The sequence below is a fragment of the Aulonocara stuartgranti genome (genome assembly GCF_965226115.1).
Source record: "Aulonocara stuartgranti genome assembly, chromosome: 14".
NCBI lineage: Eukaryota > Metazoa > Chordata > Actinopteri > Cichliformes > Cichlidae > Aulonocara > Aulonocara stuartgranti.
Window position 1 is genome coordinate 29,358,662 of NC_138950.1, and position 27,400 is coordinate 29,386,061.

At 39.7% G+C, this 27,400-nt stretch overlaps 1 protein-coding gene across 5 annotated transcripts; it reads right to left on the reverse strand.

Annotated features, from left to right (window-relative positions):
- Window positions 1–1,339: 1,339 nt before the first annotated feature.
- On the reverse strand, window positions 1,340–26,501 carry LOC309688204 (von Willebrand factor A domain-containing protein 5A-like). 5 transcript variants are annotated; one of them, XM_082503756.1, is made up of 23 exons: window positions 25,979–26,500; window positions 24,090–24,137; window positions 23,303–23,505; window positions 22,991–23,213; window positions 22,254–22,420; window positions 22,056–22,170; window positions 21,768–21,916; window positions 21,581–21,669; window positions 21,344–21,488; window positions 20,556–20,635; window positions 20,351–20,465; window positions 17,047–17,205; window positions 16,858–16,961; window positions 10,550–10,767; window positions 9,899–9,925; window positions 9,576–9,602; window positions 8,654–8,692; window positions 7,123–7,161; window positions 6,196–6,237; window positions 5,373–5,527; window positions 3,294–3,417; window positions 3,064–3,187; window positions 1,340–1,705 (listed from the first exon to the last, which is right to left on the reverse strand). In XM_082503756.1, exons 2-22 carry the CDS (start codon window positions 24,127–24,129, stop codon window positions 3,108–3,110), a joined length of 2,340 nt encoding a protein of 779 aa, XP_082359882.1. In that variant the 5' UTR covers window positions 24,130–24,137; window positions 25,979–26,500; the 3' UTR covers window positions 1,340–1,705; window positions 3,064–3,107. The 5 variants fall into 5 exon arrangements, with proteins under 5 accessions (XP_082359882.1, XP_082359883.1, XP_082359881.1 ...); XM_082503757.1 differs by lacking the exon at window positions 1,340–1,705 and having other exon boundaries at window positions 2,354–3,172; window positions 25,979–26,501; XM_082503755.1 differs by lacking the exon at window positions 1,340–1,705 and having other exon boundaries at window positions 2,354–3,187.
- Between the last annotated feature and the right edge of the window lie 899 nt (window positions 26,502–27,400).

Here is a 27,400-nt window from a genome sequence, read left to right on the forward strand (position 1 = left end):
AGCCTAAATAATTGGGCTAAATCAGAAAGTTTAACTATCTGTTGTCTTTTTTTCGTTTTGTCCCTGTTTCCAAAAGAACGAGGAGTAATCTCCAGTGAGCTGGCAGCATGGTGGTGCGGTGATTAGCACTGTTGCCTTACAGCAAGCAGGGCAGTTCAATTCGATTCCACCACCTGCTGGCTGTGGATTTTGCATGCTCCCCATGTGTTTGCGTAGGTTTTCTCTGGGTACTCTGGCTTGGGGTTAGGCTAATTGGTCATTCTAAAGTGTCCATATGTGAATGTGAGGGCAAATGGTCTGTCTGTCTCCACGTGTTAGGCTCCAGTTTGAACTTTTACTATATTTCAGTTAAAGTGTTTTTATAAATTTGCATCACTGATTTGTGTCATGAAATTACCTTTCTGCCACAGCAACCAAAGTCTTTTTAATGACAAACCAGACTGCTGAAGCAGCAATGCCTCATAACTGGATATAAAACCTGTTTTTATTCTATCCTGTACTGTTGTCAATAGAAAAGTTAGGAAAATATAACATTTGAAAATCATTCGAGAAAATGATACTAAAATTAATATTAATATAATTATATTAATTAATACTATTAATATAGTTATTTTTAGGTGTGAAATTTGGGGGTGACATACACACATACACTCGACACTCTCTGCGTCTCTCTCACACACACGTCTCACAAGAAGATTGTTATTTATGTATCTGTGCATTTTCTAGCATACACATATTGAATAATTCATAGGACTTTGTACAAAATATAAATGTCTTCCATGTGTTATATTGTGGTTTGATGTTTGCATATGTGGATGTTTTGTTTCTCATTTTTTTGCTTCCCCCAGACTTGGGCTATTCCAGATGCTCACCTGACTGATAGAGAATAAAAAGAAGCCAGTTGCTGTTACAGGGGTTGGGTTCTTTGGTGTGTTTTGGTGGGTACACTCATGCTTTCATTAATAAAGATTACTAGATGATAAATATTTTTGCAGCCTCGTGCCATTTTGTTTGAACCTATACGTGACTGCTGGCCAAACTGATATAAATAGTAAGTGAAGTAAATAAACTGCCTGTGGCTTCTCAGGAAGTCCTGCATTTGGGTCCTGTTATTCACTCAAACCTGACAATAACACATCACCCTGTTTTACCCACATCTGTAAATTTTCAGGCAGGGACGGAGACATCCTGTTACATTTACTGAGATCAGCAACAGACTTTCTGAATTCAAACCTCAATAAAAATGTGAAAATGACTCAGCTTTTCCTTCTTTTGTTTTTACAGCATTATGGACTATAAGTTAAAGCAATTAATGATGCAGTGAATGGTGGTCAAAGGGTTGATCTTTACACAGAGCACGTCTGTCCCTTTTTATTAGCCCATTACAATTACTCCCCCATCACTTTAAAAAGGCAACAAAACATGCATGTAACATTTCTTCAGAGATGTAATTCAGTTTTAATTATATAGCGCCAAATCAACACAACAGTCACCTCAAGGTGCTTTATATTGTAAGGTAAATACACTAAGTAATACAGAAAAAAACCCAACAATTGAATGATCCTCTTTGAGCAAGTACCTGGCAACAGTGGGAAATAAAAACTCCCTTTAACAGGAAGAAACCTCTGGGAGATCAAGGCTCAGGAAGGGGCAGCCATTTGCCACAATTGGTTAAGGGAGAGGGGAGCAGGACAAAAGAAACACACTGTGGAAGAGAGACAAGTTAGTGTCACAATCTAAATGTTGAAGTTGGTCGACATTTTCAGATCAGACTTATGGTCTTTAAGCCAAGTTTAAAATTTGTTTTGAATGTCCTTGGTGTAGTTATTGATGTCATTTCTTTTTATGACAATCTGTTCTTAAATTGTGTTTTATTTCTCACAAAAGTGAAAAGATTATGGAAGAAAGTCGAGCCAAAGAACAGAGTTGGCTCTTAGACTTCGAGTATAGGAGGCCCTCAGCAGAACTTTTAAAGAGAATAAGAAACACAGAAAACCTTAGATAAGGAGATGTGCTCTGTATGGAAGACAGTTTCTGCCACTAAAAAAAAATTAAAAAAGGATCCATAACTCAAAATTTTGACTTATTTTATCGAAACTTTGACTTATTAACTCAAAATTTTGAGAAAAGTAACTAGAAATTTCGAGTTAGCACTGCTAATCAGTAATCTACGTGAATGATGTCATTTCCTTGTAACCTGAAGCTGAAGCCTTACAAATGTTACAGCTAAGCTACCGGTATTACGTCCAGTCATGAATGCACAGATTGCTGAGTATTTTCAGTGTGGCTTCAAAAATTATGAAATCCTTGTGTAATTAGTGGAATCACAAACAAAGAAATGAGAGACCAAACATAAATTTTCTAATTTTTTATGCTAAGTATTATTTGGAAAGTCATTACAAAACAGGCAGTTTTGGGAAATTCAGATTCAACTCGAACTACATGAGTAAGCAAACATGAATGAAGACTATGTGCTGCCTTAAGACGTTCAAGGACCAATCAGTGTCAATCAGCAGAATGAAAGTGTATTATGGATAAAATTGTAACTCCTGCAAGAAAAACAGAATGACGTTCTGTATGGTTTCATTTCAATTTGGCCATTAAAATATTACTTTTTTAAAAATAAAAGCTAGGATAGACTTTTTTGTTTAGAAGATGGTGTAAACACTGTAAATAGTTATTTTAAAAGTTTTGCTCTATTCACTCCAATTCACTGAGGACCATTTGGAAATGTCCTGAACTGAAGCCATTTTCAGAACTATAACAGGAAGGGAAAAGACTCTTCTTAGATTGGTTTTGGTGTTTCTGTGTGAAATCAGTAAAGGTATGAACATAATCGCCATCTAGTGGCAGAGAAAAGGAATTAAAACACTTTGTGAATGAGCTGCCACAGCAGTGGTCCAATCTTCTACTGTGTTAGGAGTATTCAGACAATTTTGACATACTTTTTTTTCCACAATGGTAAAACCAATATTAGGTACATAATTCATGACAAATAAACATGTAAAAGGGGTTGATGATATAAAACAGCTCTGTATCAAAGGCAGTGTGGAGTAAGCAGACCTGCTTCTGTTCACTCTGAAGATGAAGCTACTTTAAGAAAACTCTCAGAGTCCCAGAGCTTCTTTCTTCACGCTGCAACCCAGCAGGACATTTCCAGCATCCACACACTCTGACACACACGGTGCTAAAAACACAACACAAATATTAAAATAATGATTGTGGGAGAAAAGCTGTAGAATGAAACAGTTTTTTAAAGCTGTTATTTTATCTGTTACAATCATTGCTAGTACCATTGTGAGCACAGAGCCACGAGGCAGCCTTCATAGCCAGAAGCTCCCACTCGTCCTTTGCATCCATCTTGAAACCATGAAGCCAGATCAGAGCCAGAATGGTGGCCCACACTTCACCGCTGGTCTAATTCCCCAAATCAAAATCAATCAAATAAACCAGACAGAACACACATTTTACTTTCTACAACCAGTAATATTACATATGTTTGTGTACTTCTTTGTCACACGGGGTCACCAAGGTGGGCAGCTCTGCATATTTGATTTGGCAGATTATTACACTGGATGCTCTTCCTGATGAAATCCCAAACTGTGATGTCATAAATGCTCTAAAATAATGTGCTGAAATATTTTTACAACAACTGATGAAGAAAATAATACAAGGATTCACAGTGCTTATTGTCATGTGTCACAAGAGAAAAGGCATTTTTCTGTGCAATGAAATTCCTTCCACCCACAAATGTCGATTAATATATACAATAGAAATAGAACATATAATACAAATAGTACAAATAAAAAAATGAAGACAGAAAAGGAGACAAAATATGAAAATTTGAAACAGATGTGTGTAAAAGAGCTATAGCTTAATATGTTGGCTTAATATGTAAGATGACCAGACGTGCAAAAAAAATTTATTATTACTGTTCAGAATGGGTCAGCTGTTCAAGAGTCTGATGGCAGTGGGGAAGTTGTTGAGTCTGGATGTTCTGGATTTCACACTTCTGAACCTCTCTGCAAGCATTTTCAGTTCATGGCAGTAGTGCTGCCATACCATGCAGTGATGCAGCTGGTCAGTGTGCTCTCCACAATGCAGCTGTAGAACCTGCTGAGGATCTTGGCCGACATACCAAATTTCCTCAGCCTTCTCAGGAAATAAAGCCGCTGCTGAGCCTTCTTGACCAGCTGTGTGGTGTTCAGTGTCCAGGTGAGGCCCTCAGAGATGTAGACGCCCAGGTACCTAAAGCTGCTCACCCTCTCCACCTCAAGGCCCCGGATAGACAGCGGTGGGTGAGGCCTCCTCTTCTTCCTCGTGTCCACTATCATCTCCTTTGTCTTGCCAGTGTTGAGGGTGAGGTTGTTGTCCTCACACCATGACACCAGACTGACCACCTCCCTCCTGTAAGTCGCCTCATCTCTTCCAGTGATGCGACCGACCACTGCAGAATTGTCCGCGAACTTCAAAATGATGTTATCCTTGTTGGATGTGACACAGTACAGGGTGTACAGGGTGTATAGGATGGGACTGAGGACGCCAGTATTTGTAATAATGCTGGCTGAAGTGCTGTTGCCGATCCTGATGGACTGCCAGCCTGCCAGTCAAAAATTTCTGCTGCTCTGCAGTTTCTGGATAATATCAGACGCTGGTGCATCTCAGTGGGTGGTTAGGAGTATGATTACCACCAGTGTTTTAGGCTACGTCCACACTAGCCCGGATAGATTTGCAGACTGCGTTTTCGTCTGAGTTGCGCGTCCACATTGAAACGGCCCAAAACGCTTACGTTCCAGTACTGCGTATGCGCAAAAGTGCGTGAGAATTAAAGAATTTGAAGAAAAGCTATCTGGAGCATGTACAAACTGATAATAATCTGTTTTAGGGCTGTCAAAATTGAGAGCAATCAAAACAACTGCTGTATAATGCCCTCCGCTATCTTTGTTTAATTGGTCACATGACTGCATCACATGACTAAAATGCGTCATCGCTTTAGAAAGTCTGCGTTTTTGAGTGTCCACACTGCGACGGGGCAGCTCCGTTTTGAAGTGTATACGTTTTCGAGAGCGTTTTCAAAATGCTGCATTTTTCCTTGAGGAAAACGCTGTCTCAGTGTGGACGGGAGACCAAAACGGAGAGAAAACAATGTGTTTTCAAACGAAAACGCATTAGTGTGGACGTAGCCTTAGCTTCTGATATGCAGATGTTTATTCTCAGGCTGTGAGGCAGGCCTACATTTAGTTTGACTTCATCTTCTTTGTTTTATGGTGTGTTTTTAATTATATCATGTGTTTTTGTTGAAATCATAGAATCAAATCTGTTTTATCTCACATCATCATTTTGTGTTAATATTTAAATTGACAGCAGTGCACCTTTTCAGGCTTTGACTTTTCCACCTCCTCGTTGGTCTGTCCCAGTGCAGCAGCCAGAGCTGGATCAAGCAGCCAGCAGCCAGACGCCTCCTGCAGGGAGACTAACTGCAGCAAAGGGTCTCTGGGTGGCTGCTCAGGCACAGCAGCTGGAAAATCTAAGATGCAATAAAAACAAAACCCGATTATGGTGCTAGATGACAAACAGAACTCTACATGATAACTCAGTGCATAAAACACCGCACTGTAAACTATGCAACAGATAAATATTATGTTTTTCACTTGAAAATTACATCTTAAAACTGTAATCATTACATAAGAGCTCCACAACAAAATCAAATGTTTACAACAGTTCGAACTTATTAAAGAAAACTAAAACTGGCAGCACCATACCATCAGTTACTGTGGTTTTAAAGAATACCATCTGAAGGCAATCAAGCTGATGAAATGAAAGCTTAATATGATGTAAAGTATGTGTTTCACATGTTTTACAGAGAAAATATATGGTTTTATATATTAAATTATTTTAATCTGATTTATTGGAATATAAGACTTAAAGATTATTCAACAGGAGAAAACTGGGTCTCAATATCAAAGCAACTGAACTAAACATTGTTATACAGTCTCTTCCACTAAGCCTTAAACTTCCTTCATATCTACCAAGACAATGCATGCTTATTTTTTCTTATTTTATTCTAACCCAGCAAATTATAACTGATGGTGTTACAGACAATAAGAAAATAAGAATTTCCATCAGTTAACCTTTTGAAAAAACACTCCTGTTAATTAAAGCTAAATACATGCTCTCATTTTGTTTTTTACTTACATTTTCTTGACTGGTTTTCTTCTTCCATCATTGGGAATCCATCTGAATTGGTAAACACACACACAAAAAAACGTTTTTGAGTTCATTACAGAGAATTCCTCAGCAATAGTATCTGAATGCATGGATTTCTCAAAAACAGTCATATTCCAAGAAAAAAATCATAACCTTTTCATTTCTGATTTAATACTCATGACCATTGGAGCAAATATAGGTTTGGAGTCTAACTTATTAAAGAAAAATAAAACTGGCAACACCCCAGCATCAGTTAAAGTGGTTTTAATGAATACTATCTGAAGGCAATCAAGCTGATGAAATGAAAGCTTGATACGCTGTAAAGTATGTGTTTCACATGTTTTACTGGGAAAATGTATGGCCAATAAATACATACATAAATACACATAATCAGATTAATTTAATATGATTTATTGGAATATAAGACTAAAAGATTATTCAACAGGAGAAAACTGGGTCTCAATATCAAAGGAACTGAACTAAACATTCTCCAAAAAGTTGATTCTGTTCATCTGGACGTAGCGTTTTGTGGGAGAAACGTTTCGTCACTCATCCAAGTGACTTCTTCAGTCTCGGCTGAGTCACTTGGATGAGTGACGAAACGTTTCTCCCACAAAACGCTACGTCCAGATGAACAGAATCAACTTTTTAAAGATTTACTTCCCTGGATGATTGAGAATGCATCAAGATGAACTAAACATTGTTATACAGTTACTTCCACTAAGCATTAAATTTCCTTCATATCTACTAAGACAATGCATGCTTATTTCTTTTTTCTTACTTTATTCTAACCCAGCAAATTATAACTGATGGTGTCACACCCATTAAGAAAAAAATAATTTCTTTCAGTTGACCTTTTGAAAAAACACACATGTTAAAACTAAAATACATGCTCTCATTTTTTTTTAAACTTACCTTCCATTACCTTTTGTTTCCTCCCGTTCATGAAGAATCCTTTTTAATTGGTAAACACAATGCAACATTTTTCAGGTAATTACACAGAATGCCTCAGCAATAGTATCTGAATGCATGAATTTCACAAAAACAGTCATATTCCAAGAAAAAAAAAATCATAACCTTTTCACTTCCCGATTTAATACAATGTAAGAAATGTGCACTATTGTGCCCCTCTGCCCTTAGCATACACACTCCATGATAATATTCTTTTGGCTGTCAGAGACACAAACATTCCCCTGACATACATGTTGCTATGGACCACATTACCAGCTCCTACATGTAATAGCTCACATCATTTCCTCTGTGTTTAACAGTCTGTGTATTTACAGAAACTGTACAAAATATCACATTGATGAAAACTGGTTTTGCTGTATTTACTCTTTTTATTGCTTGTTTGCTGCTCTAACTGATGCATATGTATGGAGAAAAATGTGTTCAACAAAGGGTCGATCCACAAGCATAAACTGAGCTCCACAAGTGTGCACAATGACACATGAGGACTCACATGTGCATGTTCAGTCCACACACTGAACCACACCTAAAACTATTTTTTTCCAAATGCGTACATCCTAACCTGAATAAATACTGAGTTTAAGTTCAGTGAACAAATCAGATCACTTTGACTTTCAAAAACTGTCTCACTCATACATACACACAGGTATATATGCTCTGAGCATGTTCCTGTGCTGCCATGATTAGTGCCTCTGTGCTGTCTTTCAGATCAGGACATCTGGATGTCGGCCTCTTCCTCTATCTGCCGGTGGTACACACCGTTCAGGGGACTGTCCTTCTACAACAGCCTCTTCCTCCTCTTTCTTGGTTTTCTGCTGCCTGAGGTATTCACTGAGCGCGTGGTCGGTTGTATTGGTGGATATTTGTTGTCTCATTCTGGACTGTGGCACTGACACTCACCAGTCCCCGTCCTCCTTTCTTCCACTTAGCATACAGCCTCAGGGTGCTGATCTTAGGGTGAACCCTCCATGCATGGTCAGGAGTTTCCTTATCTTGATGTCAGTGGCTTCTATCTCTTATTATCCCAGCCGGGTACCTGATCATGGGCAGGGCGTAAGTGATGATAGCCTGGATCTGTTCTTACTGTTCAGCTGACTCCTCAGGACCTGTCTGACCCTCTGCAGGTACTTGGTGGTTTCAGCTTCCCTAGCAGCCTCTCCACAGCTCTTAGGGTCCTGTTGATCTTGTACAGTTCTAGGCATTCCAGGATCCGAGTGTGGGGCTTGGTCAGCCAAGTCTTGCAGTCTCTATCAGTAGCTGGTGTTTTGTGCCTCTGGTATTGATGCCAATTCCTTTTTGTGCCCCGCTTATGTATTGAGCCATGTGCTTATTCATCTTTGCCGCTATGATGCCTGAACAGAAGCTTCCATGTGGTACTGATGCAGGTTATGTCCAGTAGTTGTATGGGCCCGGTCCCTTCTACAAACAGCTACACATTTACATAGATGTACAGATGTGTCATTTAGGTTTTACTTACCTGCTTCAATTTCCTCAAACATCACTGCGGAGTCACACACTATAACGTAAAATAGAGTTAGTGTTCCTTAGCAAATTCTTAAGAAATGTACTAACTTACTGATTTGTTGATATACAAATACAAAACAATAGTATAAAAGTATGTAAATGTACATCACTGTCACCTTTCTAATCAGAATCTTGATTTCTTGTAACAAATATTTTAAAGTCAATGTCATTTATTGCTTTTGGATCATCTGAACCTGACTCAGATATTCTGCTCTTAAATTTATCATCGTACTCTTTTTATTCACATTCATCTGTCTGACAAAAACAGATTAATATTTCATCTTAACATGTAATGTCTCCACATCATACTACGTTTCTGGCTTCTGAGAGTCTTACAGCAGGTTAGAATATTACTACAATATTTAAACTGTATTTAAATCTACATGTTGATAAACACCACCTATATTTAATCATTCAAGTTCAGACAGATTGGCTCATTTAAAGGGTCTTTTTCATTATTTTTACTCTTTTGTGCAGTAGAGAAGAAAATGGCTCTTAATGGAAGGAACTACATGATCACATATTTAATATATTACATTTCTAATTATTTAATAATTCAAAAAAGTTAGTTTCACAGGAAGGAATTGCAGCTTGATTATGACGCTAATATGGAAATGTTGGGAAAATTAGACATTTCATTTGCTGTTTAGATCAGTACGTTTATGGCTTCTGAGGTCATTATCATGACCTGCAACTTATCATAAATGGTAGTATAAATACAGCCAATTACAACAACTGGGAAAATAAATACTGCAGCAACTGTGCAGTGAATGTTTGACATTTAACATTTCAAATACAAATATGTTGGTTTCTTTGTTTTTATTTTAGAAATGCACATGTGTGTAGATGTGTGTTGTCACTCAGCTTCTACTTACTAATCGTGGATGAAGCAGCCATCATGACTATGAAAAAAAAAAAGTCAGGTTGAGGGTGAACATATAAGAGAGAAATAAAACCTGGCATTACCACACCGTTGATCTTTAAAATGTATAAATCAACCTTAAACAGGTTGAGGTTATCAGGTGAAGACTTCACTTTGGGACACAGCGCATTACAAAGGCTGTCACAGCAAATACTGCAGCTATTTGCATACAGTATTCAAATGAATTCAAATAAAAATGTGTGTTGGTCTTTTTATTTTTATTCGTCAGAAATGCATATTTGTGTAGATGCATGTTTTTGCTCAGCTTTTACTCACCACAACCAATTGGAGCCAATTCAAACACTACGCAAAAAAATAAAAGAAAAAAAAAATATCAGCCTGAATATTATTAGAGAAAAAGAAAAACAAAACACTGTCGATCTTTAAAATGTATAAATCAACCTTAAACAGACTGAGGTTATCAGGTAAGTCTTCACTTTGGGACACAGCCCATTACAAAGGTTATCAAAGCTATTTGCATACAGTATTGTATACTTACCATTTCAAAAAAAGTTAAAAACAGAAATTTTTATATATATATATATATATATATATATATATATATTTTGAAATGCACAGATGTAAAATGATTTTTTTTTAAAGGTCCAGAGATTTAATGTCTTACTTTTTAACATTCATAGGCTGATATGCAAATATAACACAATACAAAAACACTGTTTAAAATATACTGTTTTTTTCTCCTGTCAATATCTTGAATAACTGTACCATATTTTTGCTACTGAATCTCATATTTTGCTTTAACCAACCTTTTTAAAAAAAAATTTGTACAACGTCTGGATCCTGTTAACTGACTCTGATAGTCTGCTCTTCTATTTATCATTGTACTCTTTTCATTCAAGTTCAGCTTTCTTCATCTTCAAACTGTGTTTGAGTATTTTAGTTTAAAAAAAAAAAACAACAACTCACGGGCTGTTGGAATATTTCTGCGCACAAGAGGTCCCTGAATCACTTCGCTGTTGTCTTTGTTGACAGCAATGAAGGCAGTGAACGAACTGCTCACTCCTGATTCGACACTGAGCTGCACCACCTTCTCCTTCACTCCATCTTGCTGTCCTCTGTGCTCTCTCTCCTCCATCTCCAGGGAGCGAATGAGAGTCTGAGCACCCAACCTGTGAACTGTTAGTCTGCAGGCAAGAAGGAAAACACACAGAATCATATGTCATATGTGATCAGAATCAGAATCACAATCAGAATACTTTATTAATCCCGAAGGAAATTAGGGTTACAGCAGGCAGCACGCTAATGGCGCATGCGCACTTACAAAGGAACCTTCTGACCAACTTTACACAAACATCACATTGGGGAGACATGTCAGAAAGGTAGGCTGATAGGAAAAAAACAACGAAAATACATAACATGAGGTAAGAGGAGGAGAAAAAAAACTCCACTCAGACTGAGCTCCTGAGAACAGTTTGATAACAGAAAAAACACCTCAGCACAAAAGCACATGACTATCAATACACCATAGAAACACAAGACAAGCAACAGGGGCGGGTAAAGGGTAAGAGAGAGCCGGTGTAGACAGCGCATCCGGTCCTGCAGCGTGTCTGCGCTGGTCCAGTCGACTGCCATCTTCCCCGGTAGGGCACAAGCATCGAAGGCGTTTGGAAAGGGAGGGGGGATCAGTGTGTGCATATCAGTGTATGTGTGTGTCCAGAGTTCAGCTGAGACAGTGTCCTTCGGCCCGCCAGGCTAAGTAAACAGTCTTCCAGCCAACCCAGGTGGCCTTGTATGGAATGGGGGGGAACAGTCTAAACACAGTCGTTATCAGGGAGTTTTATTCAGCTCCAGCCTTAAGGCCGCAGCTGGCGCCGAAGGGGTCTCCGCATGAAGTGATGGTGGTTTTTACATATATTGCAAATAGCTATGCTTAATACTGATCGAATATAATCAGGTATATTAAATGACTAATAAATTGTCTGTCTATGTATCAAAAGACCCCTCTGAGTGAAAAAAAATCAGGGAACAGTTAACCCTGCCTGGGCTAGGGTTACTGGGCCCCCACCTGTTCTAGCAGGAAGGGGTCATCCCTGACTGCAAACCAGTGCACAAAGCAAGATACATAAGCAAGTTTGATGAGGAAGAACTGGTCTGGCCGGCACAGAGTCCTCAACTCAACCTGATCAATGACCAACCTCACAAATGTCCATTTAAAAGAATGACCAAAATAACCCAAATTATCTGTGTATCTGAGCCTCAGTCTCAGTCTAACTTTGCTTTTTTTTTGTGGGAATGGAGTCTCTGCCTTTGATTCTGACAAGTAACTGCAGCTAAAAAGTCAACACTGTCACTTCATTTGATCATAACAAGTGTAGAAAAGCTCAGACTGCAGCGTAGAAGTTGCTGAAAGGGAGGAAAGCTACAATAAGCTGGAAGTGAGTCAAACATTGATTGGTAGATTGTTAACAATATTGTATGCAATTGTTCAGGACCACTGAGTCACAGGGTTAAAGTCTACTCATTGTGAAAGAATTTCTGCAAGAACACAAAACTTTGCACAGGTGTTATGAGAAGTTTACATACACTCATCAAGGGCATGAATTTGATGGTATTTCTGAGCTTTTAATGGTTTCTTTGGATTCTTGTTGTTCCAGGGTGGAATGATCCAAATTAGCTGGCTTATTCACATAGACTGTAATGTTTCTAATGTACAAAGAAATTATGTCATTCAGTTGTGTTGTGCATATGCATATTTTATATTATAGTTACACTGTGTACTGTGTGTTAGGCACTTTATTGATATAAGGGCAATGGAGTCCAGCACTCCTTCAAAGGCAGATATAGGTAAACAGCACTAAAGAGCTTTACTATTCAAAAGGTGATTAGTGCCAATTTCTGAATATTTATTTTTTAATTTCACAATATGACAAAATAAAGGATGCTTAATACTTTTTAACATGATATTCTTAATAACAAAATTGAAAAAAATTTGGATTTTGTTATTATTTTCCTTGAGTATTTCTTCTTCAGTCACCTTTCTCACTCACTATGTGTTAACAGACCTCTCTGGACAGAATCATACTTGTTATTATTCTCTGTCTCTCTTCCACAGCATGTCTTTATCCTGTCTTCCTCCTCTTACCCCAACCGGTCGCTGCAGATGGCCCCGCCCCTCCCTGAGCCTGGTTCTGCTGGAGGTTTCTTCCTGTTAAAAGGGAGTTTTTCTTTCCCACTGTGGCCAAAGTGCTTGCTCATAGGCGATCATATGAGTGTTAGGTTTTTTTCTGTATGTATTACTATAGAGTCTACCTTACAATATAAAGTGCCTTGGGGCAACGGTTGTTGTGATTTGGGGCTGTATCAACAAAACTGAATTGAATTGAAGAAAATGGTATTTCCTTTCAAATTTCATGTGGCATTGAGCAAACATGACAAGTCATGCCACAAAAATAATCAGTACGTTGTCTCTTCAAAATACAACAAATACTAGAGTGTCCAGAAGGTCAAATGGAATTTTTTTTTTTTTAAATGTGTCAGTAAGTGCTGTGTGGCAGGAAGGAGTTGGACCCAAAATGCAGGCTCTCAGACTCAAGGGATGAACTCAAAATCACAGCTTTATTGGCTGGCAAGGAAGACGCATTTAAAAAAAAAAAAAAAAAAACTACACTGGGAAATCTAAGTTCAAGGAAACACAGGGACAGAGTAACACACCGCAATGAGGGACGACGTAACACTGACACAGAGACACACAGGGCTTAAATACACTGGGGAATAACGAGGGAATGAGACACAGAAGAAGAGCAGAGCTGGGGGAAATCAGAACTGACGAGACAAGGAAACAAAGTAGGACCGTATTCAGGGTCTGCAGCCTTAAAGGCCACATTTTAAGGCCGATTACGTCACAGTGGCGCGCCGAAGGCTGTCCCAATTCAAAGGCTGCTCGAAATGAGTCCTTCATTTCCCTGAATTTTAAGGCTGTGGCAGTGTAGACTTCGTGGCCCAACATATCCCACAATTCATAGTGTGGCAGTCGGTGTGGATAATTTTGCCGCAGACGGCAGAAGCGGAGCGGCCGAAGAGTAAACTGTGAAAAGTAAGTACGGAATATTATGTCACTTATTTATGTGCGAATGTTTAATAATGAGGAACATTAAAACATTACTGTTGGCCACATGTCGCCATTAGCGATGTTTGTACGTTCAGCTTTTACTTGCTTTTAAAGCCTTTAAAATATAATAATACAATAGTCGACCTTAATCTTACAGAGAATGTGATGATTTTATGGATAATTAAAGTCAGTCATATATCCACAATCACAACAAGCTGAAAGTCAGTGATGCTGCTCGGTTTGCAGTCCTGAATATCACGGCACAAGCAGGATCCACTGCACTGTTAATGTTAGCTATGTTATATTGCTGCCTCTGTTCGGTGGTGTCGAGCCAAACGGACTTTAACGTGTGTTTGAACGAGCTGACGGTTCACTCGTTAAGCTGAAAGAAAGATGCTTTAATCACAGGAGTCACACATGTGTCCACTGTACCATCTGGGAACTCTTCTTGTTTAGCACTCGTAATAACACAAACACTAAATCCTCCTTCTCTTGTGCTGTTTTGTAGCAGTGTATACATCTGAGACTGTCACCTGTCTGTCTGCCCTGCACTCTCTCTCTTTGTCTTTCTCTCTGATTGTGTAATAAAAGTATGAAAATGTGTTTATAAGTTACACTTGTGTTTGAATCCTGCAGCTTATCACACATTTGATTCCCATGTGTGACAACTGCAAGTGTCCAGAGTGAGGACAGACTGAGGGACCCACTGCTGCACATCATCTGTGAGGCTTTGCACCCCTGATGATCCACCAGGACAAACTCAGCAGTGTTTGAGGAAGTGAAAATATGTTCTCCTTCATTTCTGTCAACCACACGTTTCCAGCTATCATAGTTGCTAGGCAACCTGGGCAGCGCGACGGAGGCTAGACCGTCCCATTTCACAAGCCTCGCACTTCCGGCCTTAGCGGTCTTTGAGTACGCGGCCCTTGAGGACCGTTGAGGCTGCGTACTTTAAGGCTGCAGACCCTGAATTGGGATACAGCTTAGGATACACTCACATGAGACACAGACCTTCAAAGTAAAACAGGAAGTATAACACTGAGGCGCGAACTTGACATGGTGGAGACAGAACAACTAAGAAACCGAGACATAACCATAAGGCAGAGGACTCTAAGAACCAAAAGACTAGAGATGATAAATAATACACAGAGTGAAATCCTGGAACACAAGAAACTGACTCAAGGGAGCAACAAAATACCAACCATGAGAACATAATTCACAATACAGAGTGACAAAAAACACAGGAAAATCAAAACATGCCAAGACACAGACCAAGAAACACGGACTTTACACAGAACAGAGGGGGCACAGAGAAACATGAGGGGCAAGGGATCAAAACTAGAAACCATAGAATAAATCACATGAGAACTCGACAAAATACTAAGAAAACTCACAAAGAACTAAAAACGCTGGGTCAGGAGACCCAGGACCCTGACAAAATGTTATTATTTGAAATGGAGTCACTTGGGTCTCACAAATTAAAAATATACATATATTCTATTTTGACAGGACAACCTACTGATATTTTTGTTTTAGCAGTACAGCGTAGTTCAAAAGAGCATTTTTTGAAGAAAATATCTTGTGTAGTATTTAATATTTGAAGTTAAAATTTCACAGTAGTCGTTATACGTGCCCAAAGTTTGTACCATAACATTTTTATGAAAATCATGGATGGTTGAGCAGAAGTCCTGTGTTGATTTCAAACAGAATGACCCATGAGCTGGGTTTGACTTTACTAACTTTTTGAAGTTACTTTTTAACAAGCAGGTAGTAGTTTGTGTAGTACAAGAAAAACTACCCATTAGCTTAAGAAATTCCCGAGCTGTCCTTAAAGTAACACCAAAGCTGGGTCCGCTCCCTAGACCTCAAAGAAAGGCAGAAATCCCACAGAAGGAAGCAGAGGCAGTCAGGACAAAGACAAGCTATGAAAGAGAGAAAGCAAGAGAAGTGCAGTTTGGTGTATAAACACATGGAGAGTGAAAATAAAATGCTCAGTGTATCATGGTAAGCCACCAACAACCCAGTTGCAGCATACCTAAGGGATGGTTTAGGGTCATCTGATACAGCTCCAACGGGAAAGTATTGACGAGTAATGTTAAAAATAGAGATAGTGCCTGAATTTAAATAGTGTTATGAATTAAAGAAAAAAAGAATGCTTGGACACTGCTATCATAATGGACAGGTTTTTGACAGGGCTCCCACAACTATGTCTCCAAACTAACTTCCTTCCAAGCCAAAGACTAGAAAATATGGTGAAGCATATCTTGCCTTTGGCCTCACCTGCACAAGTGCCAAGGTAGGTCTCCCTGGCAGAATTAGTTTCCCCTGCGTCGGGAGCACCCCTGGGCTCTCCAAATCACGGACAAACAGAATCCCACATTCTGGATTTTTAGTTCACAAAAACTTCTTATAATGACTTACTATCCCTGACATTTTGACACTTTATACAGTAAAGTTACAGTGGAATACAAATACTGACAGGCTGATCCTGCCACAATTTGTTCCCCCTGTTGAAATCATGGACAAGATTTTCTTGTAAAATAAAGAGGGGGCCTAGCAAAAGAAAGTTTGGGAACCACTGACGTAACCGCAGTAATCAGTCTGAAGGAGTCCTGACAGTATCTTGCACAGATTTCTTTCTGCTGCTGATGGATTTGCCTCTAAAAGTCAGACAGACTTTGTTTTCTTCTCTAAACAAACACTATGACAGTGTGCAATGTGCAGACAAGTCTGTCATTCTTTACAAAAGCAGGCTCTGAGGACACAAATTAGTTGTTGTTGGTGATGTTCCTGTGTGTGTCAATCTGTCTGTTCTTAGTGTATTTTAGAGTAAAAGTGTCAGATTATTGCACAATAGTGTTTGGACTTGAATTCAAACAATGTCTCCTTGATTTCACACAAACTGCAGACTGAGATTACTCTGTCATGTCTAATATGTTTGTGGTCAGTAATGATATACTATTAGATGTTATGATACCCCTAATCCAAGAAATAATGATTAGGAAAAAGTGAAACATGTTTAAAACTAGACACACAGCATTAGGTTTGGGTATTATTAACTGTTTTCCAGTAAGTACAGTTACGTTTCTGAAAATACTGTTTTAAATTCAACACGTGGAAACTCACAATTCAAAACAGAAGTGTTGTTTGTGTTAAACTGCTTTACCCAGTGTCCTCTGCAGGTCTGAGACTGAAGTGCAGCTGGTTCTCAGAGGGATGACCTGCCAGGCTGTACGTCAGCGTCACACAGCCCTCTGCTGCCTCTGAGCTCTGGCACAGAATTACAGTGTTAGAAGTCACGTTAATTACTGTCATCAAATACCTAAACAACAACATGAGAGGCTGCTGCTCCTACCTGTCCAGTGAGCTGGGCATAAATCAGTGACCTCTGACCCTGGAAAAGTGTTGTGATTGGTGGAGAGAGGACAGTGACAGACACTTCCTTTGGTAAATCCCATGTGACTGAGATGTCGACCACAGCTGGCTGCAGAGCAAATCGCAGCGACTGCATCACCTGAAAAATAATGAAAACTTTCCAAATATACACAAACAGCTGGAACAGACATTTCACTCACTGCAGGTCTGATCTCCAATATGTATCTGCTGCTGCTGCAATGTTTAACTTGACTTATAATATTATTAATGTATATAACATGTTTGAACATACATACATGCACATAAACAGACACATAATCAACCATACATTCAGACATTTATTCCAACATGCAAACTATGGACCAAAATACAGGGGAAAAGATCAAGGGTAAGGTAACCAATGAATGCTTTCTCTCTTTCATAGCTTGTCTTTGTCCTGACTCCCTTTGTTTCCGATCCCAGTCCCAGTGTCGCCACCTCCAGCTGAAGAAAGGGAGAGATGCTTCCGTTGCAGAGAAATTTTCCAAATCACTTTATGGCGACCTGTCCAATTTGGCCAAAAGACTCCGCCCACTGGTAAATTCGGGCATACGGTTGGGCGAATCCCTCACTTCCACTGAATCTCTGCTTCTCCTTCTGGTCATCCTCAGTCTCAACTAGATCACTAGGTCACTTAAAGCCTCAGGAGCTGAGCAGAACCTAATTGATATTAGGTTAGCTAACGAGTTACATCTCCCTTTGATCCTGTTAAATCCTCCCATCCCTGCTACAGCCCTTAATAACCAATTTTTCACTACCATTACCCACCAGACCAAAGCCATCAGTATTATTATCTGAGGCAATAACCAGACCCAGGAGAGGGTTCCTTTACTCTGGGGTGGAGACAAGGAGGCCGCTTCCAGTCCTGCAGCAGCAGGGAAGTTCTCCTGTTCTCCTGGCATCAGCAGTTTGTGACGACCCCATGCGTCACTCTGCCCATTCATATGTGGTGTTGATTCGTGCTGTTCAAAAGTGAATTTAAAACATGGGAGGGGCATGGTGCCAATGACCTGCCCCTGTTCACCTGCCAGACAAAAGCAAGTGTCAGCATGCCCCCCCCCCCCCAAAGAACCCTCAATGTCTACGTGTATTTAAAATTGAGAGGTGGGCACCGGTACTAGAAGTGAGGCTGAACAAACACACTGCCTTCTTTGAATCGCCATTTCAAAATTAAAACACTTATTCACAACTGCTCCCATTCTCATCCACCCCGACCACTCAAAGTTGTGTATTGTAGAAGTGGAAGCATCAGACTCTGGTGTTGGAGCAGTCCTCTCACAGTACTCAGGTTCTCAAGGCAAACTACAAGCCTGTGCCTTCTTTTCTCGCAGTCTTTCCCCAGATATTATGATGTAGATGACCGTGAGTTGTTGGCTGTAAAATTGGGCCTAGAAGAATGGAGACACTTACAAGGGGGGCAGAGCATCCTTTTGTGATCTGGATAATCATAAGAACTTAATCTATTTAAGGACAGCCAAGAGACTGAGAGCCCATCAGGCTCGCTGGTCACTATTTTACGCATGTTTTAACGTCGCTGTTTCCTACAATCATATCCCTGCTTCCTCAGGCAAAACTGTAATAATCACCATATTTAAGTTTTTTTTTTTTAAGTTAGCCCACCGTATAGCCTTGAAAAAAAAAACTGTCTTCAGTTGCTGAGACAGCTAAATTGTTAACAGATCATGTTTTCCGACTCCATGGTATTCCGGTGGAGATCATGTCTGATCAAGGCCCTTGGTTTACTTCACAGGTGTGGAGGTCATTTTGTTCAGCATTAGGAGGCCGGGTCAGTCTCAGCTCTGGATATCATAGCCAGACCAGCAGCCAAACAGAGCAGATGAAACAGGAGCTGGAGGCTACACTTTGCTGTCTCACGTTCAACAACCCTTCAACCTGGTCATCATATCTCCTCTGAGTGAAGTATGCACACAACTCTCACACTTCATCCGTTACTGGTTTCTCTCTCTTTTGAAATCTCCTTAGGATACCAGCCACTTTGTTCCCAGAAACAGAGATATAACTGGCAGTTCCCTCAGCGCAGCAGCAGCGATATCAACGTGTCTGGACACGGGCCAGAGAGACATTAGTCTGGAAAGATGAGCGCTAGCGCCGTTAAGCAGACCACCACAGACCACGCACTCCCAGGTAGCTACTTGGGCAGAAGGTATGGCTTGCTGCAAAAGATATTTCCCTAAAGTCACTGTTGCATTCACCCATACAAGGTGGGGCTCCATCATTAGCCCCAAGGTAGTTAAACTGAAGCCACCAGCATCTTGATGCATAATCAATCATCCAGGTAAGTAAATCCCCAAAAGTTGATTCTGTTCATCTGGATGTAGCGTTTTCAGTGGGAGAAATGTTTTGTCACTCAACTAAGTGACTTCTTCAGTCTCAGCTGACTGCAGGTTTCCCCAATCTTATAAACAGAACATTTGCATTATGACTGAAACCAGCCCAGTGAAGGAACATGGGGTGGGAGGTCAGTTCCTTGATCATTAATGCAAACACTCATGAACATTGATCAACAACCACTGATCAATGGCCATGAGCACCATTCACAGAGAGTTGGGGAATGGCTGCAATCACAGCATTGTAAGATGGCAAAAGATGTACCCTTAGGCAATGTTCCCTCTGTGCAATCGCGCACTGCTGGCACAGGCTCCGCACACAGAGAATCTGCGTTGGAGTGTGAGTCAGTAAGTGACCGGTGACTGGCTGCTCCAGCCAATGATGCGATTCACATTCGTATATACGCAGCTAATCAACATCGTTGACAGGCTATGACAACGTTCTTATGTGCCGACACCGGTGTTTTAGCTAGCAAAGCAGCGTGGCTGATGTGCAGGATCTTGGATGTCCGCCGGCCTGGTCGTGGCTGCCAGTCTTGGGTAGACTGGGAAGGGTACTGCACCTCCGAGTAAAAAGACTGCATGTGTGAAATAATGTCAAGGAGATCTGTCGAGAAAATTAGTTTAAACTCAGAGAAGAGAACTGATCAAGAGACTTGGTCCAGTTGAAGACGTGCAGACTTTTTAAGCAGTCACTAGAATACATGGCAGGGAAAACAGGTTGAGGTGGATTAAGGAATCTGCTGATGGTGTCAAACAAAAACCTTTGATTGGATTTATTACCATTAATCAAAACAGCAGAATAAGATTGTGTCTTTTATGAGTTGGTTAAGTATGTTTAGTAAGTCCTTCATATGGTGTCATTATCCTCCTTCATAACTGTGTTTAATGTCTTACTTTTGGTTGCATCCTGTCAGTCCCTGTGATGAACTGAGCGTGACCTCCTCCTTCCTTGGCCATCCCATTGATGAGAGCAGAGCTGGCCCCTTCCCCAATCCCAAAAGAGAAACACCTGCAATAAAACAATTGTCTTTGAGCACACAGAGGACATGTTGGACATCCTAAAAACTGTGTAGATATAACTGTGGTTTTGTGGTTTCACCTGTGAGAACCTGAATTCTTCTTCACCTGATCAATCACTTCTTTGGTGTTCCCCACCTCTCCATCAGTAAAGACAAACAGCTAGAGAGGAGAGTTTACACATAAGGACATATCACCAGACCCACAAACACACAGCTTGTTCTGAGAGCTGAGTTAGTTTTCAGAAATAGTAACTGGGCTGTGTTTTATTAGTGCTTTTCTACTCTGCTTGAACACTCAAATCTCTTTATGCAACATGTCTCATTCACCTATTCAAATAAAATGGGTGAATACAGGCCCTTTTTTCCATGGGTTTCTATAAAGCAGTAACAAGACTTTAACTGAACAAACACACACATCCACACATGTGCAATAACACTAAGTGCAATAATCTTTTCTGGCATCGTTGTATTTTTACTCAGTTGTATATAGCATTCGTATTCTATTTTTATCTTATTGTATATTTTTATTCTATTTTATTCTACTGTATATAGTATATTATTTTATTCTATTCTGTACAGCTGTGTACTGTATTTATTCTTATTGTATTCTAATTTTTGCGTCATAACTTTTGCACTGTCCACTTCCTGCTGTGACAAAACAAATTTCCCACGTGTGGGACTAATAAAGGTTATCTTATCTTATCTTATCTTATGCACATACTCACTCTACATTATGCACATTGGGATCAAGAACACATTGCCATGCAGCCAGGAATCGAACCACCAATGTTCTTATGAGCAGATTATCTGCTGCACAACCTGACAGACAGGTTGTGCAGCTTTCCTAGTGTCCCACTTTATGTGTTACCTGTCTGGGCTGATTGGGAATGCAGGGCTGGCTGTAAATATGTTTGATGGGCTCCAGGATCTCTGTTCCTCCAAGATCAGCCTCCATCTGCTCAACTTTCTTCAGAGCCTCCTCCATGGTCTGCTGGCTGTACTCCACACTCTTACTGCCATCACATAAACACATGCACCAAAACATCCATTAAGATAGCTTAGCAAAGACAGCAGGGCCTTTGTTGTTGTTGTTGTTGATACTCACAGGAAGATGTGTTCATATCTGGACCCAAAACTGTAAATGTTGAAATAGCAGCCAATTGGTAAACTCTTCAACAGGAGCAGCAGAGTATCCTGAAGGGAAGAGGGAAAAGATGGTGAGGCCACTGTGTGAGAGGAACATTGTGAAAGAATATCTATCTAATATGAGTGTAAGAACAAATGATGGATACCTTGGCACTGCGGATGCGAGTATTACTCATACTTCCAGATCGATCCATTAAGAACACAAACTCTCCACATGAAGCCGTTGAAGACATCACAGACTGGGGGAACTCAGGGTACAGACTCACCATCACCACTGGATCACCCATCAGAGAACCTGAGAAATCAGAGACAGAAAAAACTTAAAACAACATCGCCTTTAAGTGTTTATTCAAACATATTGAACTCCTGAGCTGATGAGTAAAGATAATTTGCTAATAAAAATGTATCTAACAACCTCTTCCATTTTCACTCACCCGGCTCAGCAGAGGCCTGTCCTGCCTCCACCACAGCAGTGGGCTGGTGGGCGTCTTTGTAATAAATCAGCAGTTCAACATCTCTGTCAAACTTGTGTCCTGCAGCCAGCTTGACCTGCACACCACAAACACATTCATATTTATTCATCAGTAACAAGTAACAACCACACGCAGCAGACACATCAGCACTCTACCTACCGTGGCCTGGGTTTGATCAGTGTTGAGGTACTGCAGACGGTCCAGGGAACAGTTGGACTCTACTTTAGAGATTGGACGAGGAGAGGACACTCGGGCAGAAAAAGACAGACTGTAGGGCACCAGAGAGGCTGGAACAGAAGTCACCTGGACACCTGCACCTTCACTACCTGCACACAGTATCAGGTTAGAAATGCTGTAAACAATAAGGCTGCTCACAAGAAAAAACTTCAGCTGCTAAAAACTTCTGCTTCGAATAAGGATTTCAGTAAAATTAGGTATTTTTAAAAAACAGTTCTATTTCAGCTGTTCGGGAATAACTAGATTATCAGAGTACAAATGATAGAGAACCATGCATCTGTGTGAGCAGCTTTACAATTTAACAGCTGTACTCTGTGTGTTTTGCAAATGTTCCACATACTTGATCAATTCTAATAGCAAACTGTAACATACACAAATCCCCATAACAATTTTATATATTCAAATTTCACTTGCAACATATCAAGCTGACAAGAAAATCTGAAAAGTTACAGTCTGTGGTTACTCAACACATCTGCCTCTGGTTTCTTACAAAGTTTATAATATGAAAAATATCTATATCACTTTTTCTTCTAGAAAATGAAGTTGGATCTTGACTTAATTTTCTGCCATACATTGTATTCTGTCAGTGTTTTCAATGTTTGTTAAAGACCTAATATGGTTTAAACATTTCTGGTCCAAGTATTCTGAAGTTGTCCTACCCTGAGGTTGGTATCGAGGGTTGAGCACAGCAGGCAGACAGAACCTCAGACCATCATCAGCCTGCACAGCCAGCTCAGTGACGTACTCCAACCTGATGGAGGCGCTCTCTCCTGGAGGCAGACTGCCCACACTCAGAGAGAATATATCTGGACTCTCATCACTCTCCTCCAATAGGAAGGCCTGCTGACCGGAGCTCAGAGCATCATCATACTCCTCACGAGCCTGAAGCACAGGTGATGCATGTCAGTGACATTCACTGTGTTTATTTTGAAGCTCACTTATAATCAGGTTATATTTACTGTCCAGCTCACCTTCTGTTTCTCCTTCACCTCAGCTACAATCTGCGTCTGTCCAATCTGAGCACTGAAATGACAGACAGCAGCATCTCCAGGCAGAGGGAAGACAAAAACAGCCTCTAATGGTTTGTCCTCCTTGTTCTCATAGTTCAGAGTGGAGACCACTGTAGCCACATGGTCCCTCACCTCCAGCTCCACCTCAATGCTCTTCAGAGGAACTGACAGACAAACAGAATTAGAATAACTACATAAACCATACAGATGTTTTGCAAATGGTTGATTCACAGATTGTGTCTTGTGTTATATTTCAGCCACACAAAAGTCAACTATTAACAAGCTGATACTTAAACCTGACTGTTCGATAGTGTCGCAATGTGTATTTATTTTTATTCATATTGATTCATTTATTTATTTATTTTTTATCAATTAATTTTCCTCTTTACTTTTCTACTACAAGGATATACTCTGCATGACCCGTAGCCATATGTAGCAGCAGCCCACTGCCCAGGATGCATATGGTCAACTTTACCAACTTGTACAGAGTGAGCTTGCTGCCATCCTGAACTCTCCACCAGTAAGTGTGGGAGACCCAGACGTTTTTATTATGTATGCTTTGGCCAGTAGAAGATGAAAATGGCCACGAACCTCAATGCAATTCTCATGTTGATAGTTGAGTACAGCCTCAGTCAGGGTGAAACAATTATATATTATTATTTGTTACTACAACTGATTAAAGTCTTTACATTTGAATGTTACATGAATGAAAAGAGTCTGCAGAGAAAACTTTATTTCCTGTCAGTACCTGGTTCCCTCTGGAGAGTTAGCAGACCACAGCGGTTCATAATCGTTCCTGTGAAACAAAAACATAGCGATATTAATATTAAACACAAGAAATATTTCTCATCTATGCAGCCTGGAACAATGCTCTACTTTATATATTTTATATACATATAAAATTCTGCATTTAAGAAAACGTTTCCTTAAAACAAAAACTTAATATGACATTTAAAGGATTGTTTTTGTTGTTTTTAGTTTTTTAACAAATGAAACAAAAACATTGGAGTTCATTTTAAAAGCCCTGTATTGCTTTTCTTTTGATTTTTTTTTTGTTATTGCTCATTAATAAGACAAAAGTATTTCTTATCCGATTAATCAACGGTATATTCGATAGAATTATAATCTATAGCTGCAGCATTAGTTGAGTTTGAGCATAACTGTCCTTTAACCTCTCAGGAATTTTGCAGTTGACTGGGGTGAAACTGGGGACAAATGTAGTGTGGGTGCAGGTAACATTTAGGATTTTAATGAATCATGAACGAAGAAGCACATTACCAGCAAAAGTAAAAAGAAAAGTAAATAAAAACTTAACTGGTAAAAACAAGAACTCCAAGAGCTTTATTTCGCTTAATTTCCTATGTGTGTTGGGGGCAACAACAAAGGACACAAAGATGCGCTACCGTAAAGCTTACTGAAAAGGCGCAAGCAATTTAACCGTCGGATAAGAGGCGGCTGACTTCACCGTGGCACACGAACGACGGGGGAGGGGGGGCTCTACTGGTAACATGGCGCTTCTTATGAATACAGCGCAATCCATTCAAACACTTTATCAGGTGACAATGATAAAAGGGTGATTAGAAATAAATCTATAACAGAATATGCGCACACAGAGCGATGAAATAAAAATCTTAATTTAATTTAGCTACTATTATAACGCTGAGTGCACTCTCAGTGTTGCTGTTTATTTCTAATATGGCAGCTGCGCATTAGAGCTCCGAAACTTTAAATATTAAAACATCAAGGGTTACTTTCGCTTAGATGCTTCGGTTTGTCAGCAGATCATATCAAATTATCACCGAAAAATATGAAATTAATTATCAGTTGAGTCAATAACATCGACCAAATAGATTTTTATTTATTGAACTGAAATCCTTAAATGCGTTCTGTGTTTGTATCTGCAAATCCAACAGTGTGAAACAATTCATTCCAATCAATTTAAAACTGCAACTCTGAACATATCCTGCTCCTGACCAACGCAGTAGAGTGCGTTATATAGAGTGCATGCTTTATGGGAGCGGTTTTCTTAAGAGAAAACAAATTCCCCTTGACCCGTTAAATCGTCTAAACGTCAATGACTGGACACGCGTCTTACTAAGATTGCGTCTTCGCTTCTACAAAGATTCGCATTAATGTGAGGAATCTGTGACTAGAAAAATATGGATTATTTTTACACGGAGTGAAATGTTGAAAAACGCCACCAGAAAACCAGTTAAGATGGAAAACCGAGGACTTTTTCCATGCGTTGATAACTTCCAGTCAGAGGATTCACTGTGCAGACGAAAACTTGCATCTTTCTTCTTGTGACAGAGTGACTGTGCACCTGGGCAATAATAGAGAACTACTGCCTTAGGTTCTAAAAGTTAACTTAAGGCAGTAGTTCTTTTTCCCAAAACACAAAACTATTTGAAATTGTTTTGAAACAGTTTTGAAACTTTTTTATTTTTGACTTTGACCCGAAAGCATTTTTTTTTAAAAAGGCAATAATGAAAACTGAAACAGAAACCAATGATGTGACATTAGGAATGAACTGACGGACAAACTCATGAAGAACGGGATGGTTAAAATCCACCTGTCAAATATGAAAATATGGCACTCGAGACCCCAAATGAAGAATCATGCGCAATAGAAGCTTACCTGTGTGGACAGGTAGTTGTATCCGGGCAGGCTGACTACAGCTCTTTTTCCTTGTAGTAGTGTTTACACACCCCGTTGCAGAAACAAGTCACTTCTGTCGGATACGTCCCAGTTCCTTGTTCTTCCTCTTCTTCCAGTTTAACGGCAGCTTGCATCCATCGAAGTTGCATTACTGCCACCCTCTGCTGTTACTTAGACTGCACTTAGCTCTTTAAATCCTCTTCAACAATCCCGTTCTTCTCAGAAACCGAAGAACCACTCCTTTCCTTTCATGACATCTTAGCCAGTCAACCACCTTTTCAAACCTGAGTTCCCCCCTAATTCCCAATTCTACCCTCATCATTCTCCTATGGTTATCATACCTTCTGCAGTTAATAAATACATGCTCAATTGTTTCCATAACACCACACCAATTACATTACACAGCCCCGTTAAATGTTTCTCCATCCTAAAAAGAGTGCCATTCAGGAAACAATTCCCTGTTCTTATTCTACACATAACAATCTCCCCCCGCCTATTCATTCCCTTATTTCTTTTAACTTCTACTGTATTTTGCATCCTATACAATTCCATTTCCTTGTTGTCTCAAAAAAACGGTATGTACTGGGTGGGCGGAGCTATAGCTTGTTTGTTTTCTTTTTGTTTACTTGAGAATACCTTCTGTGAGTTTCATTTTTACTTTGCAAAAGCTCTGAAGTGCTGAAAAATCTTACTCAAAATAATTGAGCTTACTCTTCCACGTTATTCTGTAATTTACTGTGCATACCTTTCATTAATCAGCACAAATAAGGTTGTATAGTTGGCTTACAGATCATAGAAATAGTTCAAAAGAAATTTAAAGAAATACTGATTAAACAGCATTTATAACACTCAGCACCGAACTGAAGGCAGTATGGTGTAAGTAGATCTGCTTCTGTTGAAGGTGAAGGCACATTAAGAAAATCCTCAGAGACCCAGAGCTTCTTTCTTCACTCTGCAGCCCAACAGGACATTTCCAGCTTCCACACACTCAGACACACATCTTGCTAAAATAGAAAAGTTATTATGAGAACAAATCAAATAAAAACATACTACAGCATCAAACAGTGTTTGAAAGAATATTTTATTTGTTGTTCTCATGGGTACGACCATTCTGAGCAAGGAGTGTCTGTGTCTAACAGACACTACATATGAGATCTTATATGTAAAAAAAATTTTGCAGCCAACATGAAAATGGTAAATAAAGTTTTGTCTATGACTTTATTACTGATGCTCATCAGTAAAACTCCCAGGCAGACCCACTATTGTCATCATCAACACATTCCATTTGTTTTGCAGTTTTACAGCAGAACCGTGCTGGAAAACTAGCTGCACAGTTGATGAATGACCTCTTTTTAGTTTCAAAGAGACATGAGGGATACTTCCCAAAGTCTGACCTGCATC

Coding starts and splice junctions, on each gene's coding strand:
- LOC309688204 (XM_082503756.1), bottom strand. CDS start 24,129: ATGAACCGCTGTGGTCTGCTAACTCTCCAGAGGGAACCAG. Junction 23,214..23,302: donor AGGTGAAGGAGAAACAGAAG/GTGAGCTGGACA, acceptor CCTGTGCTTCAG/GCTCGTGAGGAGTATGATGA. Junction 22,421..22,990: donor CCCTCGATACCAACCTCAGG/GTAGGACAACTT, acceptor TACTGTGTGCAG/GTAGTGAAGGTGCAGGTGTC.